The 27,181-nt window shown below is 39.4% G+C and overlaps 1 protein-coding gene across 1 annotated transcript in view; it reads left to right on the top strand.

Moving 5' to 3' along the window:
* Positions 1–27,181, top strand: part of DNAH6 (dynein axonemal heavy chain 6) — a 418,858-nt gene that overhangs the window by 236,698 nt on the left and 154,979 nt on the right. Inside the window, exons 40-45 of the mRNA XM_077476093.1 lie at positions 1,274–1,431; positions 10,883–11,014; positions 18,510–18,681; positions 22,161–22,307; positions 24,242–24,315; positions 26,810–26,964. Of these exons, the coding sequence (XP_077332219.1) occupies positions 1,274–1,431; positions 10,883–11,014; positions 18,510–18,681; positions 22,161–22,307; positions 24,242–24,315; positions 26,810–26,964 (838 nt within the window). The remainder of the gene's footprint in view (positions 1–1,273; positions 1,432–10,882; positions 11,015–18,509; positions 18,682–22,160; positions 22,308–24,241; positions 24,316–26,809; positions 26,965–27,181) is intronic.

Below are 27,181 nucleotides of genomic sequence, written 5' to 3' on the forward strand. Positions count from 1 at the left end.
CCAGTTTTAGCATTTCATTGTACCCCTGAACCAGCCAGGTTGTTTACACTAAGATTACACTAAGATTAAAACATGGACATTGGACATTTGAACTGTATGCAGGCACCCATGCCCAAGTCATAGGAGAGAAGAAGATTCTTTAACAGGTCTCTCCATGTAAGAAGTTATCTGTGTGCCCAATTACTGTCTTAAATTGTTGTTGAAAGGTTAAATGTTTCTGTACCACTAACAAAGTTGGCTTCATGCCAGATTTTGTTTATAGATGTGTTGATAAGTTTGAATGTACCTGATGTAATTGGGTGTAAAGTTTATCCCACCCTGTGTCTCTATGCCAACAAGAAGGGACGACTTGTCTTCTGAGTTATATCCTTGTGTTTGTTCTTCATAAAGCCTCATGCTATTCACCCTACACTGAGTTATGGCTAGTGACCTCTGTGCTCTGAGGGATCTTGGATCATGGTGGTACCGGGCAGGGGAAGCTAATACAGGTGGACATAATCCTCAGGAGTACAGGGCTCATCACATCAGCGTTTTTTATCCAGCATTTTTTCAAGCTTAAAAAAACACTAGTGTCCATAGAGACAGAGGCAGAAGCCCCCCCCCCTCCCCCCTCGCCAAACTCACGTTTTTGAGAGGAGCTTTTGAACAGAAAAAATGCCTAAGTGCCCAAAAATACTCTGAAAAGCGTGAAAATGCATGAAAAAGCTCAAAGAAGCTCGAAAGCACACAAAACAAATAGGAAAAATGAGCTGATGGGAGGGGTTTGTGAAAAAAAAGCATATGCTCAAAAAATCTCAAGAAAGGTCAATAAAAACATGCAAATGTTGCAAAAAAACATGCAAAAAACATGCAAAAGCCACAAGCTTCTTCAAGCTGAAATAAAAGCTCAAATGCCCGTAAAATCAGCTTTTTTTGAGCTGCAGTGTGCATGAGCCCTTAAATTTTCCCAAAACAGTTACATTCAAGGCATGCCGTGAATTATAACTGTCTCAGATGCTCAGGTGCTCTCAAATGCACTGTCAAGCCATCAAATGGCTGCTATTGTAACTGATCACATGTACTGCATCATGACAACTGCAGATCAAATGGAGGCTAAGATGTCAGCTTCCTTGTCTGTATAGGATAGGAAGGTTTTGTTCCATTTTAAATATACATAGAATTTTTTTGTGTTTTTGTATTACGGTAGATACTTTTTCCTTATATGAATTTACTGTATACCTAGAATAAACACATCTGACATATTACCTCTCTTTATTTTGTAACCTGCTTTCAGGGGCACCCGGTAACAAGCGGGTCATCATCTTTGTGGATGACTTAAACATGCCAAAATTAGATCGATATGGATCCCAACCCCCTATTGAATTACTTCGCCAATATCAAGATTTCAAAGGATTTTATGACAGAGAGAAAATGTTTTGGAAAGACATTCAGGTATTGGGAAACTGGCTTTTTAATATTGCTGTCATAAATTACTTGTATTTGGTCTGCTAAATTTATATAAATTGTAAAAAGGAATATTTAGACATGTATTTTCCTCTGAATATTATTACATTTTCCCAAGTGTTTTTTTTTTATTGTTTAATTGAGGATAGCCTAAGGTAAACAGTGTTACAGATCAAAGCATTTCAGGCACAACTGAGCACAGCAACCAGACAAACATACCCAATAAGTACATTACTGTCCTAGAGGTTATAGTCCTCATGCAGGAAGCTCAGCTCACCAATGCCGAGTACAAAATCTCATAGACAAATGAGTAAGGTACAAAATTAGAGGGTACATGAACATCAAAGACCTGCTAATACCTACCAGAGTTTTGTAAAATGGTATAAAAAAATGGGAAAAGAGAATACAACAAACAGGAAGGGAAAGAGAAGAAAACGATTTAAAAAAAAAAGGATGGGGTTGGTAGGCGGGAAAGCAACAAACGAAAGGTCTTGGGGAGCCACATCAAGGCACTGACCAGATAATTGTCAAATGTCCTAGCCAGTTATGAGGAGTCATGGGGTGGCGACCACCGCACATCTGAGGAATGTACCAATTCCCGATACTCAGATGAGCAGGAAACAAATTGTCCTGGTGTACCCAAATACTTTTATATATAAAATTGAACAATTGACAATGATCAGTCCATGAAAGTGTCCATAAAAAGTGTATATATGATGAAATCTTTGCAGTCGTGTCCAAAGGAGGATAAACGACCATACACCCAAGTGCACCTTTCACCGTGATAATACAAGATGTGCACTTACCGGATATCTAGATTCCACGTTATAGGAGTCTATTCTAACATAGATTCACACATCATAAAGGATCCATCCACTGAGTATGAAAGAGGATAACGTGGTGGCCAACCGTGCTTATTTTTCATTCTCTCTCATATTACAGAAATAAAAGAGAGAATCGCCACATATTGTAAAACCGTGGTGGTTTTATTGAAAAGCTTTGCTGACAGTTTCCACATGTCCAAAAAAGTGCAACATGTGAATAAAAAGTTTCTAGGTTAAAATCTGCAGATCACGATTAGGCTGGCTGGGTATAGTTGAACATAGACTCCACAGACCTCCTTCTAAAATGCTAGTTGCCTGGCTGTCTCTGGTCTCAATACTTTCTGTGTTCCTGAGCTAGAAGAAGCATACCACTATTAAAAAAAAAGCCAAAGCCCCTGATTTGCACACTTGTACTATGTTACTTACTCTAGTACTGAAGCATTAGGGTTAATATAACAGTATGATAACTATACTCACAATAAATACTCACAAATGACTTACTAACAGTAAAAAGCAATGTCACTATTCTGTACTGCTTCTGGACCTTTCAGCTGCCTTTGATATGGTTGACCACTCCCTCATCCTCAAAAAATGTTACTCCTTTGGTCTGCGTGACTGTGATATTCCTTGGCTCTCATCCTACCTACCCCACCACACTTTCAGTGTCACTTGCAATTCTACTTCCTCCACGTCTCTTCCTTTCTCTGTCAGGGTCCCCCAAGGTGCTGTTCTTGGACCTCTCCTAGTTTCAATCTACACCTCCTTCCTGGGTAAACTTCAATATCATTTCTATGCTGGCAACACCCAAATCTATCTCTCCACCCTTCAGCTCACTCCATCACTCTCCTAACGCATCATTAACTTACTGACAGACATATCTGTCTGGATGTCACACCACTTCCTCAAACTCAAGTTGTCCAAAACCAAGCTCATAATATTTCCTCCCCCACATACCTCTTCCCCTGATTTCTCTGTCAAGAGCAATGGTGGAACCATTCACCCATTCCCACATGCCAGGATGCTAGGTGTTATCCTGGACTCTGAACTCTCCTTTCAGACCCATATCCAATCACTTTCCAAGGCTTTCCACCTCCACCTCTGCAACATCTCTAAAATGTGTCTCTCCCTAACCAATGAGACCACAAAGCTCCTGATTCACTCCCTGGTTATCTCTCACCTTGACTACTGCAACTCACTTCTCATTGGCTTACCTTTAAATAGGTTACCCCCCCTTAGATCCATCATAAATGCTGCTGCCGGACTCCTCCTCCTTACAAACTGCTCAGCCTCTGTTACCTCTCTCTGCCAATCCCTCCATTGGCTTCCACTTGCTCAACAAATGAAATTCAAAATACTTACAATAACTTACAAAGCCATCCACAACTCTGCCACCAGCTACATCGCTAACCTAGTCTCAAAATACCAACCAAATTGTCCTTTCAGTTCCTCCCAAGATGTCCAGCTCTCTAGCTCCCTCGTCCTCTCCTTCCATACTCACCTCCAGGACTTCTCTCAAGCCTTTCCCATCCCTTTCTCTTCAGAGAAGCCTATCCTGCCCTCACATAACAACTGTTCTTTTATTTTCTTCATCAGCTCATCACCCACCCATCATACCTTTTGTATCACTTGACTCTCCCTCTTAGATTGTAAGCTCTAACGAGCAGGGCCCTCTGATTCCTCCTGTATTGAATTGTATTGTAACTGTACTGTCTGCCCTAATGTTGTAAATTGCCACGCAAACTGTTGGCGCTATATAAATCCTGTATAATTATATTTTCCAATAATAAAAGCCCTGCAATGGTAGCCTTAAAGCCTAAGTGTAGCTAAAATAAAAAACTGAAAAATAAGCACAGGAGATATAATGTATAGTCAGCAGGGTGTATCTCTTGTGCTGATACGTCTTCTAGCAGTAGAAACTCTTCTCCACCCATAATCTGTAATCCTAGGTTGTGGCAGGGGTTAATGCAGTTAAATGGCTGTCACAGGCTTTCATCAAGAGAGTCCAACTATGCCTTCCCTTTCCACCCAGCTCCTCTATTCACAGAAGCCAATAATACAGCTTCTATGAATGAAATATAATATAGGAAAGGAGGGGGGAGCTATCAATCATCTGCCCATCCTTTATTCATAGACCAGTTATGTTGTAGTATGAGGAACATGCTTATGAAGAGAGAGCAGTCTGACAGGGAGAAAAGCTCATCACTGTGCTGCTTCTCCTTTTACTGTCCAGTATCAGGGTAGGGAGGACATCTGCAAGTAAATGAGAAACTACAGCACAGAGAGATTAAAGGCTCTATGTATAAAACATTCACTATGCAAATGTGTCAACCATTTGCACAGGTGCAACAAATATTCACCGTAATTTGCCTTAGGGTCCTTTCACACGGGGCGGATCAGTTCTGATCCGCCCCGTGGATATCCGTTTGCTCAGCGGGGATCACTCCGTTGATCCCCGCTGAGCAGGGAGATGACAGGTCCGTCTCTGCACACTGCGCAGGGACAGACCTGTCACAGCGCCGCTCTCCCCTATGGGAGATCGGATGACGACGGACCACAGTGCCCGTCGTCACCCGATCCGATCCGCAGACGGATGGAAAAATAGCTTTTTCCTCCGTTACACTTTTTCGGATCGGAGTGGGTCGGATGTCAGCGGACATGTCACCGCTGACATCCGACGCTCCATAGAGCTCTATGGAGCACCCGTTCAGGTCCGCCTGAAAAACTGACAGGCGGGCCTGAACGGGACGTCAGTGTGAAAGGGGCCTTATACTTCTATTTCCTAGTGTCATCTAGTGACAATAATGCAGTATTTTTCCTGAAATACCTCAATCAGGAAAAATATCACATTATTTCCACTAGAGGGCACTGACAATTCTAGGGAATAAAGATATTAAGCATTGTGGTGCCTGTGCAAAAGATTGACACATTTGCACAGAAATTATTTTATACATAGATCCCACAATTTCTTTCCCTACTAGGCAGCACTGTGTGAAATCCCAGGACTGCATGGGCAAAAATAGAAATCCTTTGACAGGTAAAATAGCTTTCATATATATATTTCAGCTGTTTGCCTGGGTGCAGTTTTAACATAAGTTTGTAGAATTCACTGCATTTATGTTTCTGATCTCTGTCACAAATATTTGATAGCAATTTTGTTCTTGCTATTGTCAGTACATAGCAAAAGAAGGGACTCTATATTATATTCCTTTGATAAGGTGTCTGTACACTGATCATTTTATCATCAGATAAGCTCTGCACTTGTTTACTTGTTGCTTTGTGGATCTCTGTGGTTATGTAATTTGTCTCTTCATTACATTGTGGTCATATGATGTTATTGTATGCACTGATTGTGAGATGTTTGTGTATACTGTGTACTGTGCTGTATTGATCAGAATTATGGAAACTGTCAGAAATTCGTATAATTCACCCCTACAGGTAAACATGAAACAAATATATCTGACATGGCTTGACAAATGTATATCTCTCTACAATTATTCTTGTATATGTCATAACTAATCAAACCAGCAAATATATATATATATATATATATATATATATATATATATATATATATATATATATATATATATAAATATATATCTGGTAAAATAATTATTGAGCACCTCACCATTTTGCTGGGTATTTCTAAAGGTGCTATTGACATGGAATTTTCACCACTTGTCCATAGCAACCCATGCAATCCATACATACAAAGAAACCAAAACAAATAAGTTCAGAAGTGAAGTTATGTGTAAAAAAATGGAACGACACAGGGAAAAAGTATTAAACATGCTAACTGAAATGTATTTAATACTTTGCACAAAATCCTTTTGTTGGTAATGACAGCTGCATGGAGAAACTAGTCGCGGGCATTGCTCAGGTGTGATTTTGGCCCATTCTTCCACACAGTCTTCAAATCTTGAATGTTCCATGGGCCTCTTCTACAAATTCTGACCTTTAGTTCTTTCCATAGAATTTCTATTGGATTCAAGTCAGGTGATTGGCTGGGCAATCTAGCAGCTTTATCTGCTTTCTTTGAACCAATTGATAGTTTCCTTGGCTTTGTATTTGGGATCATTGTGAAATGTCCACCCTCATTTCATCTTCATCACCCTGGTAGATGGCAGCAGATTTTTATAAAGAATGTCTTGGTACACTTGTCCATTCATTCTTCCTTTAACGATATAAAGTTTTCCAGTACCATATGCTGAAAAACAGCCCCACACAATGATGTTCCCATCTCCAAACTTCACTGTTGGCATGGTGTTTTTGGGGTGTTGTGTGCGGTCATTTGATCTCCAAGCATGGTGTGTATTATGGCATCCAAAGAGTTCAATTTTGGTCTCATCTGACCAGACTAGATTCTCCCAGTATTTTACAGACTTGTCTAAATGTTGTGCAGCAAACTTTAAAAAAGCTTCAACATGCTTTTTTGCAAGGGAGCCTTGTGCGGTGGGCATGCATACAGGCCATTGCTGTTGAGTGCATTATATGTTGTTTTCTTTCAAATAATTGTACCTGCTAATTCCAGGTCTTTCTGAAGCACTCCACAAGTGGTCCTTGGCTCTTGGACAACTCTTCTGATAATTATTTTCACTCCTCTGTCAGAAATCTTGTGAGGAGTACCAGGCTGTTGTCGGTTTATTGTGAAATTATGTTCTTTCCATTTCCGGATTATGGCCTCAACAGTGCTCACTGGAACATTCAGAAGTTTAGAAATCCTTCTGTAACCAATGCCATCAGTATGTTTTGCAACAATAATGTTGCAAAGGTCTTGAGAAAGCTTTTTGCTTTTACCCATCATGAGATGTTTCTTTTGTGACACCTTGGTAATGAGACACCTTTTTATAGGCCATCAATTGAGACTGAACCAGCTGATATTAATTTTCACAGACAAGGGGCAGGATTGCTTTCTAATCACTGATAGATTTCAGCTGGTGTCCATGTCTTTTTGCATCTCCCTTTTTTCATGTGTTCAATACTTTTTCCCTGTGTCATTCCATTTAATTGCACATAACTTAATTTCTGAACTTATTTGTTTTGGTTTCTTTGTATGTATGGATTGAATGGGTTGCTACAGACATGTGGTGAAAATTTCATGTTAATAACACCTAGAAATAGATTTAGCTAGAAAAATGGTGACGTGTTCAATACTCATTTTACCCGCTGTATATATACAGTATATATATATATATATATATATATATATATATATATCCGTTTAAATAATTTTTATGGCTTAGGATTTTCTGGTTCTGTCAGACAAAAGCCTTTCTTATGCAGTGATGCCTTTCTAGTGTACTTCTTAGATTTGAAATGTACCTTTCACTAAATAGTAGGTTTTGAGATAAATAAGTGCCAGAGAGAATTTGGTTGATAGCTAAATCCATGAATCAATGACTCCCTGATGGCACATGGCGGTAAAAAGGTGACTTTAACCCTTCAGCACAGAAATTATTTAGTTGTCAAAACTTCATTTTTTATTTCTTAGATTGCCTGTCTATGCATTTCCTCATCTGTGATTTTTTTTTTTGTTCCTTTATTTTTATACTTAGTTATATACATTTTTAGAGCTGTCAATTCCATAGACTTGTACAGTACATTTTATGGGCAATGGAATTGTTCTCTTTCATGTTTTTGCAAAAGAACACATGAAACATACAACCTATTTTCAGTTCATGTGACTGAAATCTTTGGTGAACATGTGAAAGTAAATTATTAAAATGGCATGTGTGTTTTTTTGTGTGTGTTGAATGTCATGCTATATTTTTTGTCCTTAACCACTTGAATGGTACGGCTGGGCAAATGGGAGTACAGGTACGCCCCTTTGAATTTGCCGCCATGTGGTCACATGCGTGCCGCCGGCGGTGCACACGGGAACCTGCCGGGAGCTCCATGAGTGGGATTGCGAGTCCTGTGGACTCGATTGCCACAGGGATACCCGCGATCGTCTCACGGAGCTGAAGGACGGGGAGATGCTAATGTAAACAAGCATCTACCCATTCTGCCTAGTGACACTGTCACTGATCATAGCTCCCTGTGATCGGGAGCTATGATCAGTGAAGTGTCATTCGTAGCCATGCCCGCTAACAGTTAGAATCACTCCCCTAGGACACACTTAACCCCTCCCTAGCCCCCTAGTGGTTAACCCCTTCACTGCCAGTGAAATTTTTACAGCAATCAATGCAGTTTTTTTTTTTATCATCGATCGCTGTATTAATGCCAATGCTCCCAAATATGTGTCAAAATTGTCAGATGTGTCCACCATAATGTCGCAGTCATGATAAAAATCCCAGTTTTCTGCCATTACTAGTAAAAAAAAAAATATTAATAAAAATGCCATAAAACTAACCCCTATTTTGTAGACGCTATAACTTTTGCGCAAACCAAAATCAAACCAAACCAAACCAATAAATGCTTATTGCGATTTTTTTTTACCAAAAATATGTAGCAGAATACGTATCGACCTAAACTGAGGAAAAAATATGTTTTTATATATTTTTTGGGGATATTTATTATAGCAAAAAGTAAAAAAATAATGTGTTTTTTTTTTTTTCAAAATTGACGCTCTATTTTTGTTTATAGCGCAAAAACACTTTTCATGACCGTGCAATTGTCAGTTAAAGAGACACAGTGCCGAATCGCAAAAAGTGCTCTGTTTTTTGGCCAGGGCTTAAGTGGTTAAAAAAACATAAATTCATAATCTGGTGACGCTCCATGTTTAGTAATTTAACCTCAGAATAAATATAAGTTATTTCCACACCACAGCTTTATTTTAACAAACAATTAGGCTGCCCAAAAAAAAAAAAGAAAATACAGATCTTAAGATAATCAGTCACAACCTGTCTGTATTACATCTTTTCTCAGTAGCAAAAAACTTCACAGGGTTGTGTACTTTAGACCAATGGTCTTTGACATTTTTTATAAATAGACACCTAAATGCTATAGATGAGTACAAAGGCTTGGTTTAGGGCAGTGGTCTCCAAACTTTTTTGCCTTTATCTGACCTCTGGGGCACTATTTCATTCAATGACAACCAGTGAAGGAGCACCGTTCCTCCACATGACACCAACAATGGGGCCCAATGACACCAATGGTGGGGCAAAATTCCTATGAATAAAACAATGTATGGCCTCCTAAAGTCTGAAGGACATAAAACTGACCCTTTGTTTTGAAAGTTTGGAGACCTTTGGTTTAGGGGGTTAGTCATTGACTTCAAACACTAATGCAGTATGGTTTTTACTTTACTCTGACTTTTCTGATCTGTATGTTTGCTACATGTCAGTGACACCAAAAGGCATGCCAGCCAGTCAACTAGAATTCTCACAAGAAGGTTAGTAATGGCAGCCCTGTATTTCTTTAATGACAGGTTAACTTTAAAGTTTAACTTTGGACAACCAAAACAATGAGATGTGGGTGCCCCTAACCTTGAACAGTCTATTTGTCAGGTCACCTTGAGGCGAGGTGACAGATGCACACCGTAGAGATCAGGAGTGCACCGCAAGGTTGTGGACCCTACGGCTGACTGCTGCGGACGGGAGACAGATCCTACCAGGGTTAGAGCGTAGTATTCCCTGGGGCACGGAGTCTAAGAGCCAGCAGGTGTTTACCAGAGCCTCTAGAGGTGAGGATGGACTGGGCTGCAACTGGCTCCAGGTCGCGACCCCCAGGGTCCCCCAGCTCGCACCCACAGTAGGCAACAGGAGGATAGGGATGGTGAGGGATGAAGCCAAGGTTGGGGCCACAAGCAGACAGGAATAGTCAGGGACACGCCAATAGGTCAGGATCACAGGCAAACAGGGATAGTCAAGGACACGCCAAAGTCGGTAACGGAACAAAAGAACCGCACACAGCAGGTAAGAGGAAGCTAAACACACAAAGGAATACACAATGGTTGATCAGCAGGGTTGGCCTGCAGTGCACAGGTTAATATAGAGTTCTCTGATAGGAGCTAGGGTGGAGTCATGCCAGAGGATGGATTGCAAAAGCAGTCAGGTGAAGGTCGGCCGGTCTCCAGAGATGAACACATGGAAAACAGGCAAGCAGACAAACTCTATTGCATAACCATGACACTATTAGTCTTGGGAAGTGCTAAAAGAAAAGGAGTACTTTTTCTTTTGTCCAACGGCAGCCAATGTGGTCTTCTTCCCTCCTCTCCTGGATGTTGGCAGGTCCTCAACGTCATTATGTACAATGCGGGACCAATGGCAACTGCTTATACTGCATCGTATGAGAGGATGTTGGCAAGAGGGGAGAAGACGTGCAGCTAATTATCTTTATTACAGTTCCCCTAGTCTTAACAAGCATTATATCCCCAATATATGGGGGCACCCACATTTAATTTTTTTGAGCTAGTCCAGAATTAGTTGTTAATAACTTATGCTCTTATTTTCTGTGTATATTTGTTTTTTTTTAGCATATTTCTGTGTACCTTTACCTTTTCTGGCGAGTAGATTTCACATGATATAATAACATCACTCAGACTTTTGCTAAAGAGGTCATTTCAGGGCTGTCTTCTATTATGGTTGTTATTACAGAGAGTTGGCTGAATGCTCTTGCATCTCACAGTTAAATTTGACACAGATTGTGCATGATGTTATCATCTTTTCCCGTAGGATGTGACTATTGCAGCTGCTTGTGCTCCTCCAGGTGGAGGTCGCAATCCAGTAACTCCTCGCTTTATAAGACACTTCAGCATGTTATGCCTGCCAACACCCTCGGAGCACAGCCTTAAACAGATTTTTCAGGTCAGTGCCTTCTTCAGCAAACTCAGGAAAATGAAATCAGCCTTTACTCCACGATCCTTCAATAAGGTTTTTTTTCTTTTAGAACAAAAGATTAATCTGCATTTTAACAGTGCAGGTAGCATTTGTAAAATGATTAATGATAGGTTTTTACTGAAAGACACATTTTGGAAGAACTATAGTATATTTTTCATCAGCGCAAATTTTGAATTGCCATCTGCATAATTATTTCAACATTTGCCTAATGTCATTGTTTGTGTGACTTCAAAGTTTCTACAAGATTTTATTCCAAGTTTTTGTTATTGTACTAAATACAGAGATGTGTAAATTAGTCACAGAGTAAGTTCTCGGCATTTCAGTGCAAATATTCTAGGGTTAAACAGAAACTAAATGATGTCCTTATTGTCAAAAAATAATCCATCCACTACTTGATGGCCATGTAATCTATTTTTCATATAATTGTGTTTTTCTCCCTCCTTACATTTTATAAATCCCATGGTCCCTAGTTCACCTCTGGAGTGAACAAGAGAGAGTGGCTATGCTCTTAAATGCAGGGGGACCGTGGACAATGAATGAAGCCACCATCTATCAATAAGTCGCATTACAGCAGCACATTTTTTTAAACAAGAAATTTAGTGTAATTTTAATTTAGTACAGGAGTGTTTAAGAAAGGGGGCAGGGCCCCAGAAACTCATAGTGATCCTCCCCTTCGATCTCACGCTTACGGGTCTGAATCAAGGTGCATGAGTGGCAGCTGGGACAGCTCTTGTTTTGATTCAACTGGCAGGCTTATTCCCTTTGGAGCAGTGCACACGACTTGTGACCCGGTATCTTCCCTTCTATCCTCACGCTGTACTTCAGGTTTCCTAGATTGTATAATACATTTTTCACACTCTGATCATTCACCCCTGGTTTATTTTTCTTACACGTCCAAAGATGAATTCATGTTTCAGCATCATATAAACATAGACAGCATTTCCAGCATCAAACAACTTAGTTGTCTTTCCAAAGGGAAAAACAATTCAAACAAAAGAAATCATAGCCAGTCCACCAATTGCTACACAAAAAATATGAATATTTAAAAGGTTGCCATCACACAGTCACACAGGCTAACATAGTCTGGTTTCCGTAAGGTTTGCGGGTTAAAGGGGTCAATTTAGTAAAGGCAAATGTACTGTTCATTTAGCAAGAGAAGTTGCACTTTGCTAGGAAATGCACCCCAGAGCTTAGTGAATTAGGTGAAGCTCTGCCAAATTGCATCATCCAATCATATGCAAACAAAATGCCTTGCAGAGAGTAAATTTTCTTGCAAAGCCAACAACCTATTTGCCGATTAGTAAATCACTATGCTACACCACCATGCTCATGTTCCCCATGTTGCCTTTCTATTATTCTAAGTAAAAAAAAAACACTGTCTTCTAAAGGTTCTTTTATAGCATAATCACAAAGTTTGAAATCAAAGAAACGTGTATATTCGGTTGCTCATTTTTCTCCAATAATGTTGTGATTATGCTATGAATAAAATTTTGGAACACATTGTTCTCATGACTTAGAATAATAGAAAGGCAACTTGGGGAACATGAGCAGGGTAGACTAGTATTTTACTATGTGTGAGTCTTGCTGTATCCAGTTTTTGTTATACTATGTGCACTTTATGACTATTTCTGGTACTTTAAATGTCCCTTACTCCTTTTCTCATATTAAATTATCTGAGGGCCATATACATGCTTTTTGATCTATAGTAAATTAACTAGCTTCCAGTAAATAGGGCAGCCAAACCTTTAGCATAATTAGTCCTAACTAGGCTAGTTTTCAGGACCACCAGACTTTTCTCATTGCTTCCCTTTACACTTTGAACATGATTGGGCATTCAAAGTGAACACAGGTTCGGCCCACGTTCATCTTGGGCCGATTTGGCACGTGATTTGACATAATTTGGCAATTGCCGGCAATGGAACCGTTCCTGTACTACTTTTGGTGATTTCGGGGGCGATTTGAATAAGCATCTGTGCATGAACCACTCAGATGTCTGTCAAATCGCCCCTGAAGTCAGACTGCATTGCCGGTTTGAAATTGTGCGAGTTCAGCTGAACTCACACGATTTCTAAACTGCGACAGTGTGAACCTGGGCTAAATTTCATTTGCCCAGGCTAAGTGAACATTCACATTGGAAAGTGAACATCTGTATTCCTTTAGTAAATCAGCCCCTAGGAGTTAGTTGATAACATTTCACAATGTTTTCTGTGGGAACAAACTAAGATTAATTACTTCTATTTTAGCCTACTGCTGACCACAAAACAGTGAAAATAGGAGTGTCAAGGTCATCTGATTATTCTCTTAGGTGCCTACAGACACAAAAATACAGGATAAAAAAATATATATCCAGCTCAAGACTAGTCATTTGGTTTCAAGTAGACCCTATCAAATGTTTTTTAGGTTTAGATTTAAGTTTAGTATTAGCTTTTTTTAAGTTTACCAAGCTAGTTTACTAAGCTAAGTAATCCATAATAAAGACCTTCTTTAATTAAACCAAGTACATTGTATGTAAAAAAATAAATACATTAACTGCAATTAACAATCTGTTCTGGGTTAAAACAACCCATGCTATAAAGATCTTAAATATATATTATATTTTTATAATTCCCTTAAATTAATTTGAGATTATTTTATTATTATTGAGATAGCATGACATGCAGTTGGCATACATAGAAAATAAGCTGGTGGAAACTGAGCAGTGGTCATTAGATGAAGCACCAATTGTACAGAATGACTGATTTATCTGTTTCACTCTTTACAGTTGATTAGGAAGAAGATATAATTTGTCAACTGTCTCTTTCTATCCATGTCTACCTGGAACCAGATGGCCAGTCTTGAGTTGTGTACAGTTTATCCTTACACATTGTACTGTTAATAGCCAGACAGATGGAGCAGCATGCATCCTGTTTCTGGATCTGTAGTTGCAGATGTCACATATATGTTATCATTTTTAAGGTTGGCAAGGGGGTAAAAAATGAAAGATAATAAATTATGAGACGGAAAAAAAACAATTGCTGTAGTTGAACAATTTAAATATATTTCTAGAACTCTAGAAGTAACTTTTTAATGCACAAGGCCATTTTTGTGCATTGTGTAGTATAATTGTGTAGCATTATATGATGCTTCTCTTAGATGTAAAGAGGATACAGTGTGTACTTAAAGCTTAATTTAGGTCAATACTAGTTGTTTAATAATACAATATATCTAACATGAACGTGATATTTTTTAGTATAGATATATTGGAACATACCCTATATTGTCAAAAGTATTGTGACACCTCTACACGCACGTGAACTTTAATAGCATCCAAGTCTTAGTCCGTATTGAGTTAGCCCACCCTTTGCAGCTATAACAGCTTCATCTCTTCTGGGAAGTCTGCCCACAAGGTTTAACAGTGTGACTGTGGGAATGTTTGACTATTCTTCCAGAAGCACATTTGTGAGGTCAGGGACTAATGTTGGGCGAGAGGCCTGGCTCTCAGTCTCCAATCTTATTCATCCCAAAATTGTTCTATTGGGTTGAGGTCAGAACTCTGTGTTGGCCAGTTAAGTTCCTCCACCCCAAACTCGCTTATCCATGTCTTTATGGATCTTGCTTTGTGCACTGGTGTGCAGTCATGTTGGATCAGGACGGAGCCATCCCCAAACTGTTCCCACAAAGTTGGGCGCATGAAATTGTCCAAAATTTTATTATGCTGACACCTTAAGAGTTCCCTTCACTGGAACTAAGGGGCACAAAGCCAAACCCCTGAAAAACAACCCCACACCATAATTCCCCCTCCAACAAATGATCTGGACCAATGCATAAAGCAAGGTCCATAAAGACAGGGTTGAGTGAGTTTGGGGTGGAGGAACTAGACTGGACTGCACAGAGTCCTTACCTCAGCCTGATAGGATACCTTTGGAATGAATTCGAGCGGAGACTGTGAGCCAGGCCTTCTCATCCAACATCAGTGCCTGACCTCACAAATGCGCTTCTGTAAGAATGGTCAAACATTCCCATAGACACACTCCTAAACATTGTAGACAGCCTTTCCAGAAGAGTTGAAGCTGTTATAGCTGCATAGAGTAAGCCAACTCAATACTGAACCCTACAGACTAAGACTGGGATGCCATTAAAGTTCATGTACGAGGAAAGGCTTTCCAATACTTTTGACAATATAGTGTATGCCCTGGGTCATACTGTATATGTCCACAGTATAGGGCCAAAGTTTCCTGGAGGTTGCCATATTTTTCTGACATAGAAGCAGGCAAAGATCATTATTTTCTGTTTTAAAGTCCCTGCCCTCCTACAATGCCACCGCTCCAGGTCTATTGAGCAATGTCCAACTGTGGTGCACCTCTGTGTCTCTCGAATGCCCCATACACACAATAGGACATTCCGACAACGCAACCATGGATTTTTTTTTACGAAGGATGTTGGCTCAAATTTGTCTTGCATACACACTGTCACACAAATGTTGTCGGAAATTCCGAACGTCAAGAATGCGGTGACGTACAAGACGTATGACGAGCCAAGCAAAAGGAAGTTCAATAGCCAGTCCAACTGTGATTGATTCAGAGCATGTGTGGACTTTTCTGCGACGGACTTGTTTGCACACGATCGGACAACAAGTTTTGTTGTATGAAAATTTGAGAACCTGCTCTCAAACTTTTGTATGCAGAAATTCCGACCGCAAATGTTCGATGGAGCATACACACGGTCGGACTTTCCGACAACATGCTCACATTGAACATTTCCCGTCGGAAAGTCCGACCGTGTGTACACGCCATAATAGTACAGCAACTACATTTCCCCCTAGCAGCACCACTGCTCCTAGCTCTTTTTTTAAAAGTTCCACTTTAAATGGAGCTGCATATTGCTACTTATCTGTTATCTATCTCATTTAGCCATGTCCTTACTCTACATAAGGCCAGAAATATTCAGCCTTTTTGATATTGGACACCTGTCATTTGTTTTCCATTCTTTGGCAGCCCCAAATGTCAATCAATATTCAGTGGGCTCCTGCGCTTAAATGGGATACACGAGAAATGTTCTTATTTGATGGATGCTGCAGACACTTTCACGAGACACCAGCTCATGTATATGGACTAAAAGAGAAAATGGTGGTGCTGCGCTTCCAGAAAATGGGACCTTACGAGAAAACTCTAGAGAGCTAATTGTTCAGATGGGAGTATATCAGATGGTATATATTCAAAAAAATAAAGTATAAAAATAGAGGAGAAATCTTCTCCCAGTGTGGGGATTATTCTATTGCCTAATGAGAGTGCTCACAGCAGTGTATGCACAATAATAAATGTCACAGTACAGAGTGCAACTTATATCTCTACAACATAACAAAAGTGCTAAGTGCAGTAGTAAATATAAAAACACATACAGTGGTCCGACTCTAAATCAGACTTATATAGCAAAAAGTGCTGAGTGCATATAAAACCAAAGGAACTAAAGTATAGATAATCACTTACTGAGTGGGCACAAGCTAGTGACAATAGTTAAGTGAAAGGATGCAAACAAAGTGCTGAGTGCAATAGTAAACACAAAATATTAAACGCACACAATTATCAGACTATAGATCAAAACTCTATAAACAGAAAGTGCTGAGTGCATAGAATAACAAAACGGTTGGACTATATACAGCTGTTAGCGACATGAACACAGTCCCGTGATAATATCACATATACGTTTAAAGTGATTCTGTGCTGTCAAAGTGTATCAGAGGCTCTTCCTCCACATAGGTGGTTCCACGCATAAGTGTACACACTGGGTAATTACCTCCCCGCTACATAAAATATAGCGTATATGCAGCCTCCTCATAGATGAACCAGAAGTCCCAGGGAAGGGGGTGGAAGGGGGGGGGTCCTCAGGGAGTCACTCTCAGATCTCCGTCAGTATACACTTCTTCCAGATGCTCCAATATAGCTCAGAGAACAGATATAAAGGCAACCATAGTGTAGCATGTATTTAAAATTCACTACTTTATTAATAGGTTAAAATTACTCACAAACGAATAAATAAATAGGGTAAATAGGCAGTATTGGTAGCAAGACAATTCAAATCGACCACTCTGGTGCGAGCGTCACTTCCGGTCTCCGTATCCTACGCGTTACGTCACTTCCGGTGACTTCAACTGGGAACTATGAGCACTCTCATTAGGCGATAGAATAATCCCCACACTGGGAGAAGTGTTCTCCTCTATTTTATACTTTATTTTTTTGAATATATACCATCTGATATACTCCCATCTGAACAATTAGCTCTCTAGAGTTTTCTCGTAAGGTCCCATTTTCTGGAAGCGCAGCACCACCATTTTCTCTTTTAGCCCCAAAAATGTGACATCCAATATAATTTGTTATAGTCAGTGTCATATCTTCTAATCCTGGTTGGAATGGCAAATAAGGCTGGGTTAACACTTGAGATTGCAGCGCTTTTCCATTCACTGTTTCTTGTCCAATTTCAGAGTTGTATGCCTCTTATTTACATTCAAGACAAGTACATTTCACGTGATGAAATTAGTCAACAAATACTATACTGGTAGCCTTTATGTGAGTTTCAGTGCCAGGCCGCTTGTCATAATATTTACAATGGAACTTCACTCTCAGTTTTCATTTAATGGGAGGACAAGGTCAGGATTTACATTGAGATAAACTTATTACCAGAGTCTCCAAGAGCTATCAGCAGCTGGTGTGTGACATAATTTTAGCACCTACTAAGGAAGAATTGTTTTGGATTAAATTATCCTTTTTTCAGGGTTTGCTTTTTTTTCTTGCATTAATTGACAGTCTTATCTGAAATGTTTATGAGGAACATCTAGTAGTCATAAATATGTTCACAGCATAAGTTGGAGGAATTTTCCATGTTTATGATCTTGTGTGTGCCCTGTACACACGAGCGTAAAAAACTTGGATGGTTTTTCCGATGAAATTCCACTCAGGCTTGGCTTACATACACATGGTCACACAAAAGTTCTCAGAACTTTCGACTGTCAAGAATGAGGTGACGTATAACACTACGGCGAGCCGAGAAAATGAAGTTCAATGCTTCCAAGCATGCGTCAGATTGTTTCCGAGCATGCATAGGAAATTTGCGAGTTGGAACTTGTACAGATGATCGGAATTTCCGATCAGAACTTTTTCCGACCGAAAAATAGAGAACCTGCTCTCAATTTTTTGCTGGCGGGAATTCTGGCAGCAAAAGTCCAATGGAGCATACACACGGTCACATTTTCCGACCAAAACCTCACACTGGACTTTTACTGGAGGGATTTCCGATAGTGTGTACGCGGCATTTGAGTTTGTATTTGCTGAAACATGTTATATGCTTGTATGAACTGCTTTGTAAATTGCACCTCCTTTTTGTTTAGACTTTCATGTCCTGGTTACTTCTCCTGGGATAAAAAATACTTGAATTTTTTTTTTTTATAAAAAAAATAATAATTACATTTGTGGGTCCTTCCTTTATGTAGGCAATCCTTAACGGCTTTTTGACAGATTTTCCTGTGGCAGTAAAGCAGAGCGCAAGCAATATAGTGGATGCTGCAGTGGAAATCTACCATCAAATGAGCATTGATCTTCTTCCAACTCCTGCAAAATCCCATTATGTATTTAATTTACGTGACTTGTCGAAGTGTGTTCAAGGTACATTGTTTTCCACAACAAAGTATACCTTTACATTTATGCTGTCAAGCTATAATGGAACTGAGCTACATTTTCAGTGTTTAACCTAAAATTAATTTTTAAGTGTGGTTGATCAGTTATTTCATTCTGTGTGGTATATTTATTAATAATGTGACATAAAATTCACAATTTTTTTTGTAAATCTTAAATTTCCTCATTCATTCTATTCATCAATATGGCTTTTGCCTATTTTCAAACCAAATTCACCCAACATTTGTTCTATAACGGTAAAGTGCTTCTCTGTGCTATTCATTCATCACTTAATAAACGGAGAATCTTCTGAAAGTTTCCCAACATTTACACATCTTGCACAGTATTCAAACTATTCCTTAGTTAAACGTGTATTTAAAGTGCTTATTTGTTTTGGTGTTGTGTAGATTTCTGAACAGTGTGGATAGGGGAATCCCTGTGACTGTTTCTTGTATTCAGCAGCCTTTGCTCCAGCAGCTTCTGATCATTCAGATCAGAATCTGATCTGATCTGATGCATGCACATTTTGGCTGAAAATGTTTCCCAATTACTTCTTTGACGTAAGTTGCTTTGTGGTGTGGAGGGATGTTGAAAGGACCACCCACATCTCAAATTTCTGCCGATTCAGCACGAACAATATATGACCCCCCTTTACACTATTTTACTACCCTATTCCACTTTCTTCTTTTGGATCCAAACTTCCTTAACAACCCACTCACTTAGAATTGGCTTACTACCCCTGAATCAACACATTGAACACCTTGTTTCATCCTGGTATGAAACCTGCCCTTCTTATTCCACTTAAAAATCACTTATTAAAAATGTCAGTGATCTTCTAACAGCAAAATTGAAAGGCCGCTACTTCATGCCCATTTTTTCTGACCCTACTGTACACTTAATTGCTATTCCAGACTCTTTTCTCTTCAAATAATAAAAGACTTTTGGTTTTCCTCTTAACCTTTCTGAATGAACATATAGGGGTCGATTTACTAAAACTGGATAGTGCAAAATCTGGTGCAGTTGTACATGGTAGCCAATCAGCTTCTAACTTCAGCTTGTTCAAGTAAGTAAGACAAAAAAAAATGGAAGCCGATTGGTTTCTATGAAGAGCTGCACCAGATTTTGCACTCTCTAGTTTTAGTAAATCAACCCCATAGTTTCTTATTGCAAGGCTTTATTACTGACTATTCTCCTCTGTTCACCCTCTATCTGTTGGTGTACCACAAGACCTTGTTCTTGAACCATTCCTCTTCTTCATTATATCTCACACCTTACAATCCTATTTTTCCATATTCCTGCCTTACGCCTGTCTTTTATTATCTCTTGCTTCTTATATTTCTCCCTTTACTAATTGGTGAATAATAGAGTAAATTGAGAATCTCTAGTTATCATTGATTTTATTCAAGCGTTAAATCAGTCATGCACGGTACAAGTGGCTGTATTTTATTCTTCTAGGTATAGCCTTTTAAGGCTGGCCATAGATTGTTCATTCTTTTTGATCAAATTGAAAAAAAAAAAAAAAAAAGTTTCCCCATCTGCACAAGTGAGGTAGATGGAGGAATCATCCCCACTGTGTGATTGTATTCTGACAGTTGGGCTCCTCCGCTGTCAGAATACACTGATCAGTGCTGCAGCTGCTGATTGCATTTTCCACAGTCCCATTTAACAGAAGTTGATTGTTAAATTGACTTATGTCAAGCGGGAATGGCCATAGGTACATTGAAATTCTGCCAGTCCCTGCTGAATTTGGATCCATTTATTACCAGCATAAGAAACAAGAATTCATTGTGAGGTTTCTAAAGTTTAGCAGATTTTCCAGCAGTATTCTAAGACATGCATAAAGGAACCAAGGGAAGCCATAGTGAACAAAATGGCTGTTCTTTTTGTTTTTATTATTTTCTCTTTTAATGCTATTCACATATTGCTGCTACAGGCATGTTATTATGACTTAATTATTTCTAGCAGTTATGAATTAATAGCATTTCCACTGTCAGAATTATTAAAATTGATTGCTTGCCTTCTCTGTAGCAAATATAAAATTATTAGTATGCTGTGTGAGTCCTGAAGTTGCAGAGCAGCCTGCTTTATATTGAACTTAACTGTGAACAGCTGTTTGAGATAAATGCGGTATGCATGTGCTATATCAGAATCACAGCTGTACTAACTATAGAACTAGGACATGGCTAAGTATACCCCATTAAAATTTCAAAATATACATTGTTACTGAGCCAGTGTGACAATTATTTAGCAGCTTTTTTATTTTTTTGCTGTTCCGTTAAAGTGGTTGTAAACCCTTACATATACCCAGTGAAGTGACTGGCCTCAGGTGATACACGGAGATTAAACAAATCCTCCTACGTAAGTTGTAACTGTTTATCTGCAGCCCTCTCTCCTCGACATCTGTTCAAAGTACAGAATGTATACAGCTTGTCTGAGATTTCAACAGAAGGTGGAGAGTTGGAATTACACACTGCAGAGCTCAATGAGGAGAGCTCCTAGAGCTGATTGAAAGAATGGGACACACCCCCTTCACACAGCACACAGAACAGAGCTGAGGCTGTCAATCACAGGCCATTGGATGGAGATCCTTCCACTGTCACTATTTTTCTCTTGGTGTCAGGAAAACTTGTCAGAAGTGATTCATGCTGATAGCAGAGGAACGAGGCAGCAGATAGAAATTAAACTTAGTGCTCTTAATTGAGACAAGCACATGCTATAAAGTGATATGCTTTGTTTATATTTCTTGTCTGAGGTTTACAACCACTTTAAGTATTATTTTGTTGATCTGCTTCATTCATATTGACATGGATCATTTTTAATGTACTCAGACTATAGTAACCTGTTATTGACCTGTTATTATGGATCATTATGCATTTTACCTTTGTACTATACGATTATTTAAAGCAACTTTCTTAATATAGCTCAATCAATATGGCCTCAATCACCGAAGTGCCACATGTTATATTTGTTGAATGTAAAGCCACAGGAAGCTATTGAAGGTTGGAGACATACTTCATCAGACAGTTATAGGCTGAAGTCACATCACATGAGAATGCTAGAGATCACTGCTGTTTCCACCCCCTTACAAATGACTGTTTCCACATTTGTGCTTCATACAGTCCCCTTAAAAATTACTAGTGTCACCTGTCGATATTTCGCAAGCAAGATCCATTATAAAAGGAGATTATAAAATTAGAGGTAAAAAAAATAAAATGCCAATGGTGCCGACAGGGCTACATATGGCTCAGATTTTGGCTGATTCAGCAGGCCAAAGTACATTTTTCAATCACTGCCCTAAAGAAGAACCCCCTATAGGGACCGCACAACAAGTGCCAAAGGCATGCCAAGTCACAGGTTGGGCACCACGTATCTGAAGCTTCTATGTTTGAGATCATTTTTAGTATTTTATTTTTGCATTTCTGTTGTACATATACTATAGTTACAGTTAAACTGCAACATTTTCTTTGCAGGTATTCTCCAATGCGACCCAGGAACTGTACGAGATCAGATGCAGATATTCAGACTGTTTTGCCATGAGTGCCAAAGAGTCTTTCATGATCGCCTAATCAACAGTGAAGATAAACAGTATTTCCATACAATGATGTCTGAGATGGCCAGTGAGTTTTTGTGCTTACTAGTTACCATTGTGTGACAGTAAATCTAAAATGTGTAGATAGGCGATTTAGAAGCTAGGCAATTACAGTGTCTTGGGTGCTGAACAGCATTTGAACCGGTAAAGTGTATCTAAAGGGCCGTACACACAGGTCAAATATCAGAACACAATATCAGTGGGGGAGATTGACATACTAACATTGGATTGTTAGTACAGCGGCTTTCTCCTGAGCTCTTCCGTTTTTATTTTGTTCAGCCCACTGTATGAAAACAGTGTTTATCCGGCTTAAGCCTAAGGACAAAAATGTAACAACATGCAGATTACAAGTCCTTAGATATGGGGGATGCATTATTTTTTTAAAGACTTTTTTTCTTTATTTTTACCTAGTGATCCTTCCCTTAAGACACTTGTTTTCACCTGTCCTAGGGTTACAGGGCTCACTCACTGTACTGTATCAATGCAGAAGAGGCATTATCTCTGTAGGCTCTGTAGACCACACAGAGACCTGGGAAAATGCTAACTGATAACAGTGAGTATAGGCAGAGTCCACAGGAAGTTAGCAGAACACATTTGCACTTTAAAACAGATATAACAAAATGTGGACAGAAACAGCTTTCTTAACAGATTATGTATTCTTTTGATAGAGTCTTGTTTATTTTAAAAGGCTCAAATGGCTAAACTATAACCATGACACCCAGTGAGAGTTGAATTTACAGTAACAGTCATGTGGCTGAAACTAATGATCATTATAGCAAATAACACATGTATAATATCTCAGTGAACTGATCCTAATGTCTTGGATGCCTTTTCAGCTCTCCTTTTCATATCTGAATTCTAAAATTCATTTTCTTAGGAATTTATTTGGTTGCTGTAGCAGTGGTTCTCAACCACCAGGCTGTGCCACCCAACCTCCTATAGTGGTCTATAGTGCCCCTCAAACTCGTACAGTGCCCTTAGGTCATCTGAGAGCCCTCAGCCTCCACAGTGCCCCCTAGCTTGCTGCAGATCCTCCAGTTCCCAATAGTGTCCACAACCTCCAACAGTGTGCCACAGTGCACCCAAGCCTTGCAGTGCCCTCCAGTCTCCCACATTGAACCTGCAAAGCCCCCAGCCTTCTGGAGTGACCCCCAGCCTCCTACAGAAATCCCAGCCACCACAATTGCCACCAGCTCCCTCCAGAAATGTCATCCCCCACAAAGCCTCTAAGTATGCTAACTCCCTCTAGAAACCCAATCCCTCCAGTGTGACCCCAGCCCCATCCAGGGCTATCCAGCATTTCAAAGCATATTTTATATTTCCAAACTATTATTGTGTGAATATAAACTTTTTTTTGTAAAGGGGCAAAGAAGGTCTTTGAAAGAATTTAGCAGCCCTTGGTTTCAATAAGCTTGAGAACCACTGCTTTGGAATACACAGACAGTTCTTTGGTTGGCTACTTTGACTAATGCCGTGTACACACGATCGGAATTCTGGCCAGAAAAAGACAGATGAGAGCTTTTCATCGGAAAATGCGACCGTTTGTATGCTCCATCGGAATTTAGCTGTCCGAATTTCCGCCAGCCAAAAATTTATAGCATGGTCTCAATTTTCCCGACGGAAAAACTTTCTATCGGAAATTTTGATTGTGTGTATGCAATTCCGACATGCTCAGATTCAACTACGAGACAGAAGCTATTGGCTACTGGCTATTGAACTTCCTTTTTCTAGTCCCGTTGTACATGTTGTACGTCACCGCGTTATAAATGATAGGAATTTGGTGTGACCGTGTGTAGGGAAGACAGCTTGAGACGAATTCCGTCGGAATTCCGTCGGGAAAACCATCAGAGCTTTTTCCGATGAGAACTCCGATCATGTGTACGCGGCATAAGACTAAAGATATGCAAAATAATGTTGTCTAATAGATCTACCTATCATTGCTTTGTCATTTGCTTTTTCCAGGTAAACACTTTGGAGTTCAGATTGAGCCTGAATACTTTGTTACAAAACCCATCATTTTTGGAGATTTTATTAAGGTAAATATAAAGAGCAATCACTTTTTTAAACATTTCCCAGCCAAACAATATGTACTGCAGCCACAGAAAAACATCTATCTCGGCACAGTGCATATGTTTACAAAGAGGCCCTACAGTGACAGAATGACAGGTTTTTAGGTCATGTGATTTTCATACCATGACACAAATGTCATCTATGGCAAGCTATTAATCACATATGTCTAGCGGGACCGAATCACCCAGAAACGTACGGTATGTCAAATATAACAGCAATTTTTTTTTTCTTATGCTCACAGACTGAAACTATGTTAAACTGAGCGCATCAAGTTTAAAAATGCAAGATCAAGGCATCTTACTGAAATGTTGCCCTTTTTTGGGCAATTATGCAGTAAAACATGAATGCGTACCTATTTTCTATAAATGCAATAAATATAAAATACTTAGTCTAAATGGGATGAAAATTGGATGTTAGTTAACTAAAATAATATTACTTTCCAAATGTAGGCAGTTTAAGACTCATTTGTCAAAATTTTGAACCGTAGTTGTAACCAACAGCTATAATCTTAATATAAATTGGGTCCTTAGGGGCACATGTATAAAGTGGCATTTTCACTATTTGTCAATAAAAAATGACAATCTTATACTTAGCTTGTATAGCTGCAAGTTTGCCTATAGACTAGTTTAGGTATAACATGGCAACTAGTGTTTGATGAGTGGTTTAACAAAGCAGCATTACTAGATTTTCTTTAGTCATGCAATACTTCATCCTTGTGATGCTTATACAGTAAATGCCCTCTCCTACAATGGCTTGTATGTGATACATTAGATATTCATATAGGCTGTAAATTGATGAAGGAAAACTTATGTTTGAATATGCATAGGCATTGCTAAATAATATGACACATATATGTGCGTGTTGCCCTAATAAATCAGTTTTCCTGGACTTGAATTATCAGAAAATGATCAGACTAATATGGAGCAATCGGATGTTAACTGTTTAACTGTTTTGCTGATGTGGTCTAGTGGTAAGACTAGTTAATCCTGTGAACCAGCTCATTACTACATGCAGAGCATACAGCAGCCTCCTCATACCCACCTGCTCTCCCATCCAAAGCATGGGTCCCCATCTATTCCCTTTGGTCAATGGGTGAGGAGCAGAGTTGTCTTTAATATTGATTGGACCCTAGGCAAACATTTTCTTGGGCCCTCCCAAATCCACTTATCAACTATTTGAGGCAGTGCGGGCTCAAGGGGCAGCTTTTTTGGGCCCCACAACAATGACTGGGCCTGGGGCAGCTGCCCCTTTTGTCCTGTGTTTTAAGACAGCCCTGGTGAGGAAGTGAGCGTGGCTCATACTGATGATATGGTGCAAGATTCTAACAGTGCAAAATGGCACCCTGCTACAAATACCCATATGTGGACTTTAATAAGTCAAAATAATGATCTCAGAATGCCAATTAAAGGCATCAGTGTTACTGTCACATACCACAACAATAACACTGTGTGCTGCATTTTAATGTAACTCCAATTCACTGAGAATATATGGGGGAACTGCATTCCTCGGTAGGGCCAGCAGATGGTGGAACTGTGCCCTGGAATAGAGTTCAGGATATTATAGGATACTGGTAAGGGGAACAAAAGATCCTTTTACTAGTTCATTTTCAGTGGATATTAACATTTTCAAAGCAGATTACAGATTTGGAATCACTAGAACTCACTATCTGTAAACGAAGCTAGAAATTTTTACTTTGTTTTTTTTTTTTAATCTGTCAAAATGCTACATCACGTGTGTTTTTATGGTAAAACACATACTGTATAAGTGTTTAGAACACTATTATTAAAGTGTTACTAATCCCAGGACCCTGCATTCACTATATCTGGTCTCCCACAGTACAAAGAACATGGAAATGCAATTATTTCAGTAAATACAAACGGCTAAATACCTTATCTTATCAGCAGTATATATCCGTTTTGTGACTTCTATCATTGTCAGGCTGAGCACTAGTTAAAGCTTGTAGGAAGAGTTTTCATTCTCCTCTGCCTGTCCTTTGAGGCTGCATTACCCCTGACTCTCTGTCTGGACAATGCTGATTGGCCCTGTGCTGATCACATGCACCCCCCCATAGCAATGCACACCAAACTGAGCATGTACAGAGTGCCTCCTAGGGCTTTGTTCTACCTGCAGATGGATTGGGGACAGTAAAAGAAGGGGAGGATCAGAGAAGACAGGACCAAACAGCCTTTTTACACAATGCAGAGGATTAACCCTTTAGGTTCCACAGTTAGTATAACACGCATGCTCTGCTGCATATACAAACAGATTTTACTGTTGTGGGTTTAGTAACACTTTAAGAACAAACGTGGCAGACATGTTACACAGCTGAGCATATACATAATGGCAAAGCATGGCATTCTCTTGAACTATTTTTGTCTGATGCTGATGATTCCACTGTTTAAAGCTCTTGAGCTCTTGCACTTGACTCTTAAAATATTGTCACGCAAACTCTGGTTTTAGGTTGGGGTTGACAAGGCTGAACGAGTTTATGAAGATCTGACTGACATGGAGAAGATTCGATCAGTTTTGCAGGATTATCTAGATGACTACAACATGACCAATGCTAAAGATGTCAAACTGGTGTTTTTCCAGGATGCAGTAGAGCATGTGTCCAGGTACAGCCTATAAAATAAAAGATGGTGTTTTGTTCTCTTCACATGTATCCTCCACATGTGCCATTCTTATTTAGCATTTTTATTTTAATCTTACTTTCAATAGCAATGGGCAAATTGTTTTTTCCAAATCAGTTTTCCTAGTTTATCACCATGTGAACGAGTCCACTTTCTGAAAATGGTAAAGCGGCCCTTTGGACCTCTTATGCCCTGTACACAC

Source organism: Lithobates pipiens, unplaced genomic scaffold (genome assembly GCF_037356315.1).
Source record: "Lithobates pipiens isolate NorthernLeopardFrog02 unplaced genomic scaffold, aLitPip1_a1.2 Scaffold_13, whole genome shotgun sequence".
In the NCBI taxonomy this organism is placed as follows: domain Eukaryota; kingdom Metazoa; phylum Chordata; class Amphibia; order Anura; family Ranidae; genus Lithobates; species Lithobates pipiens.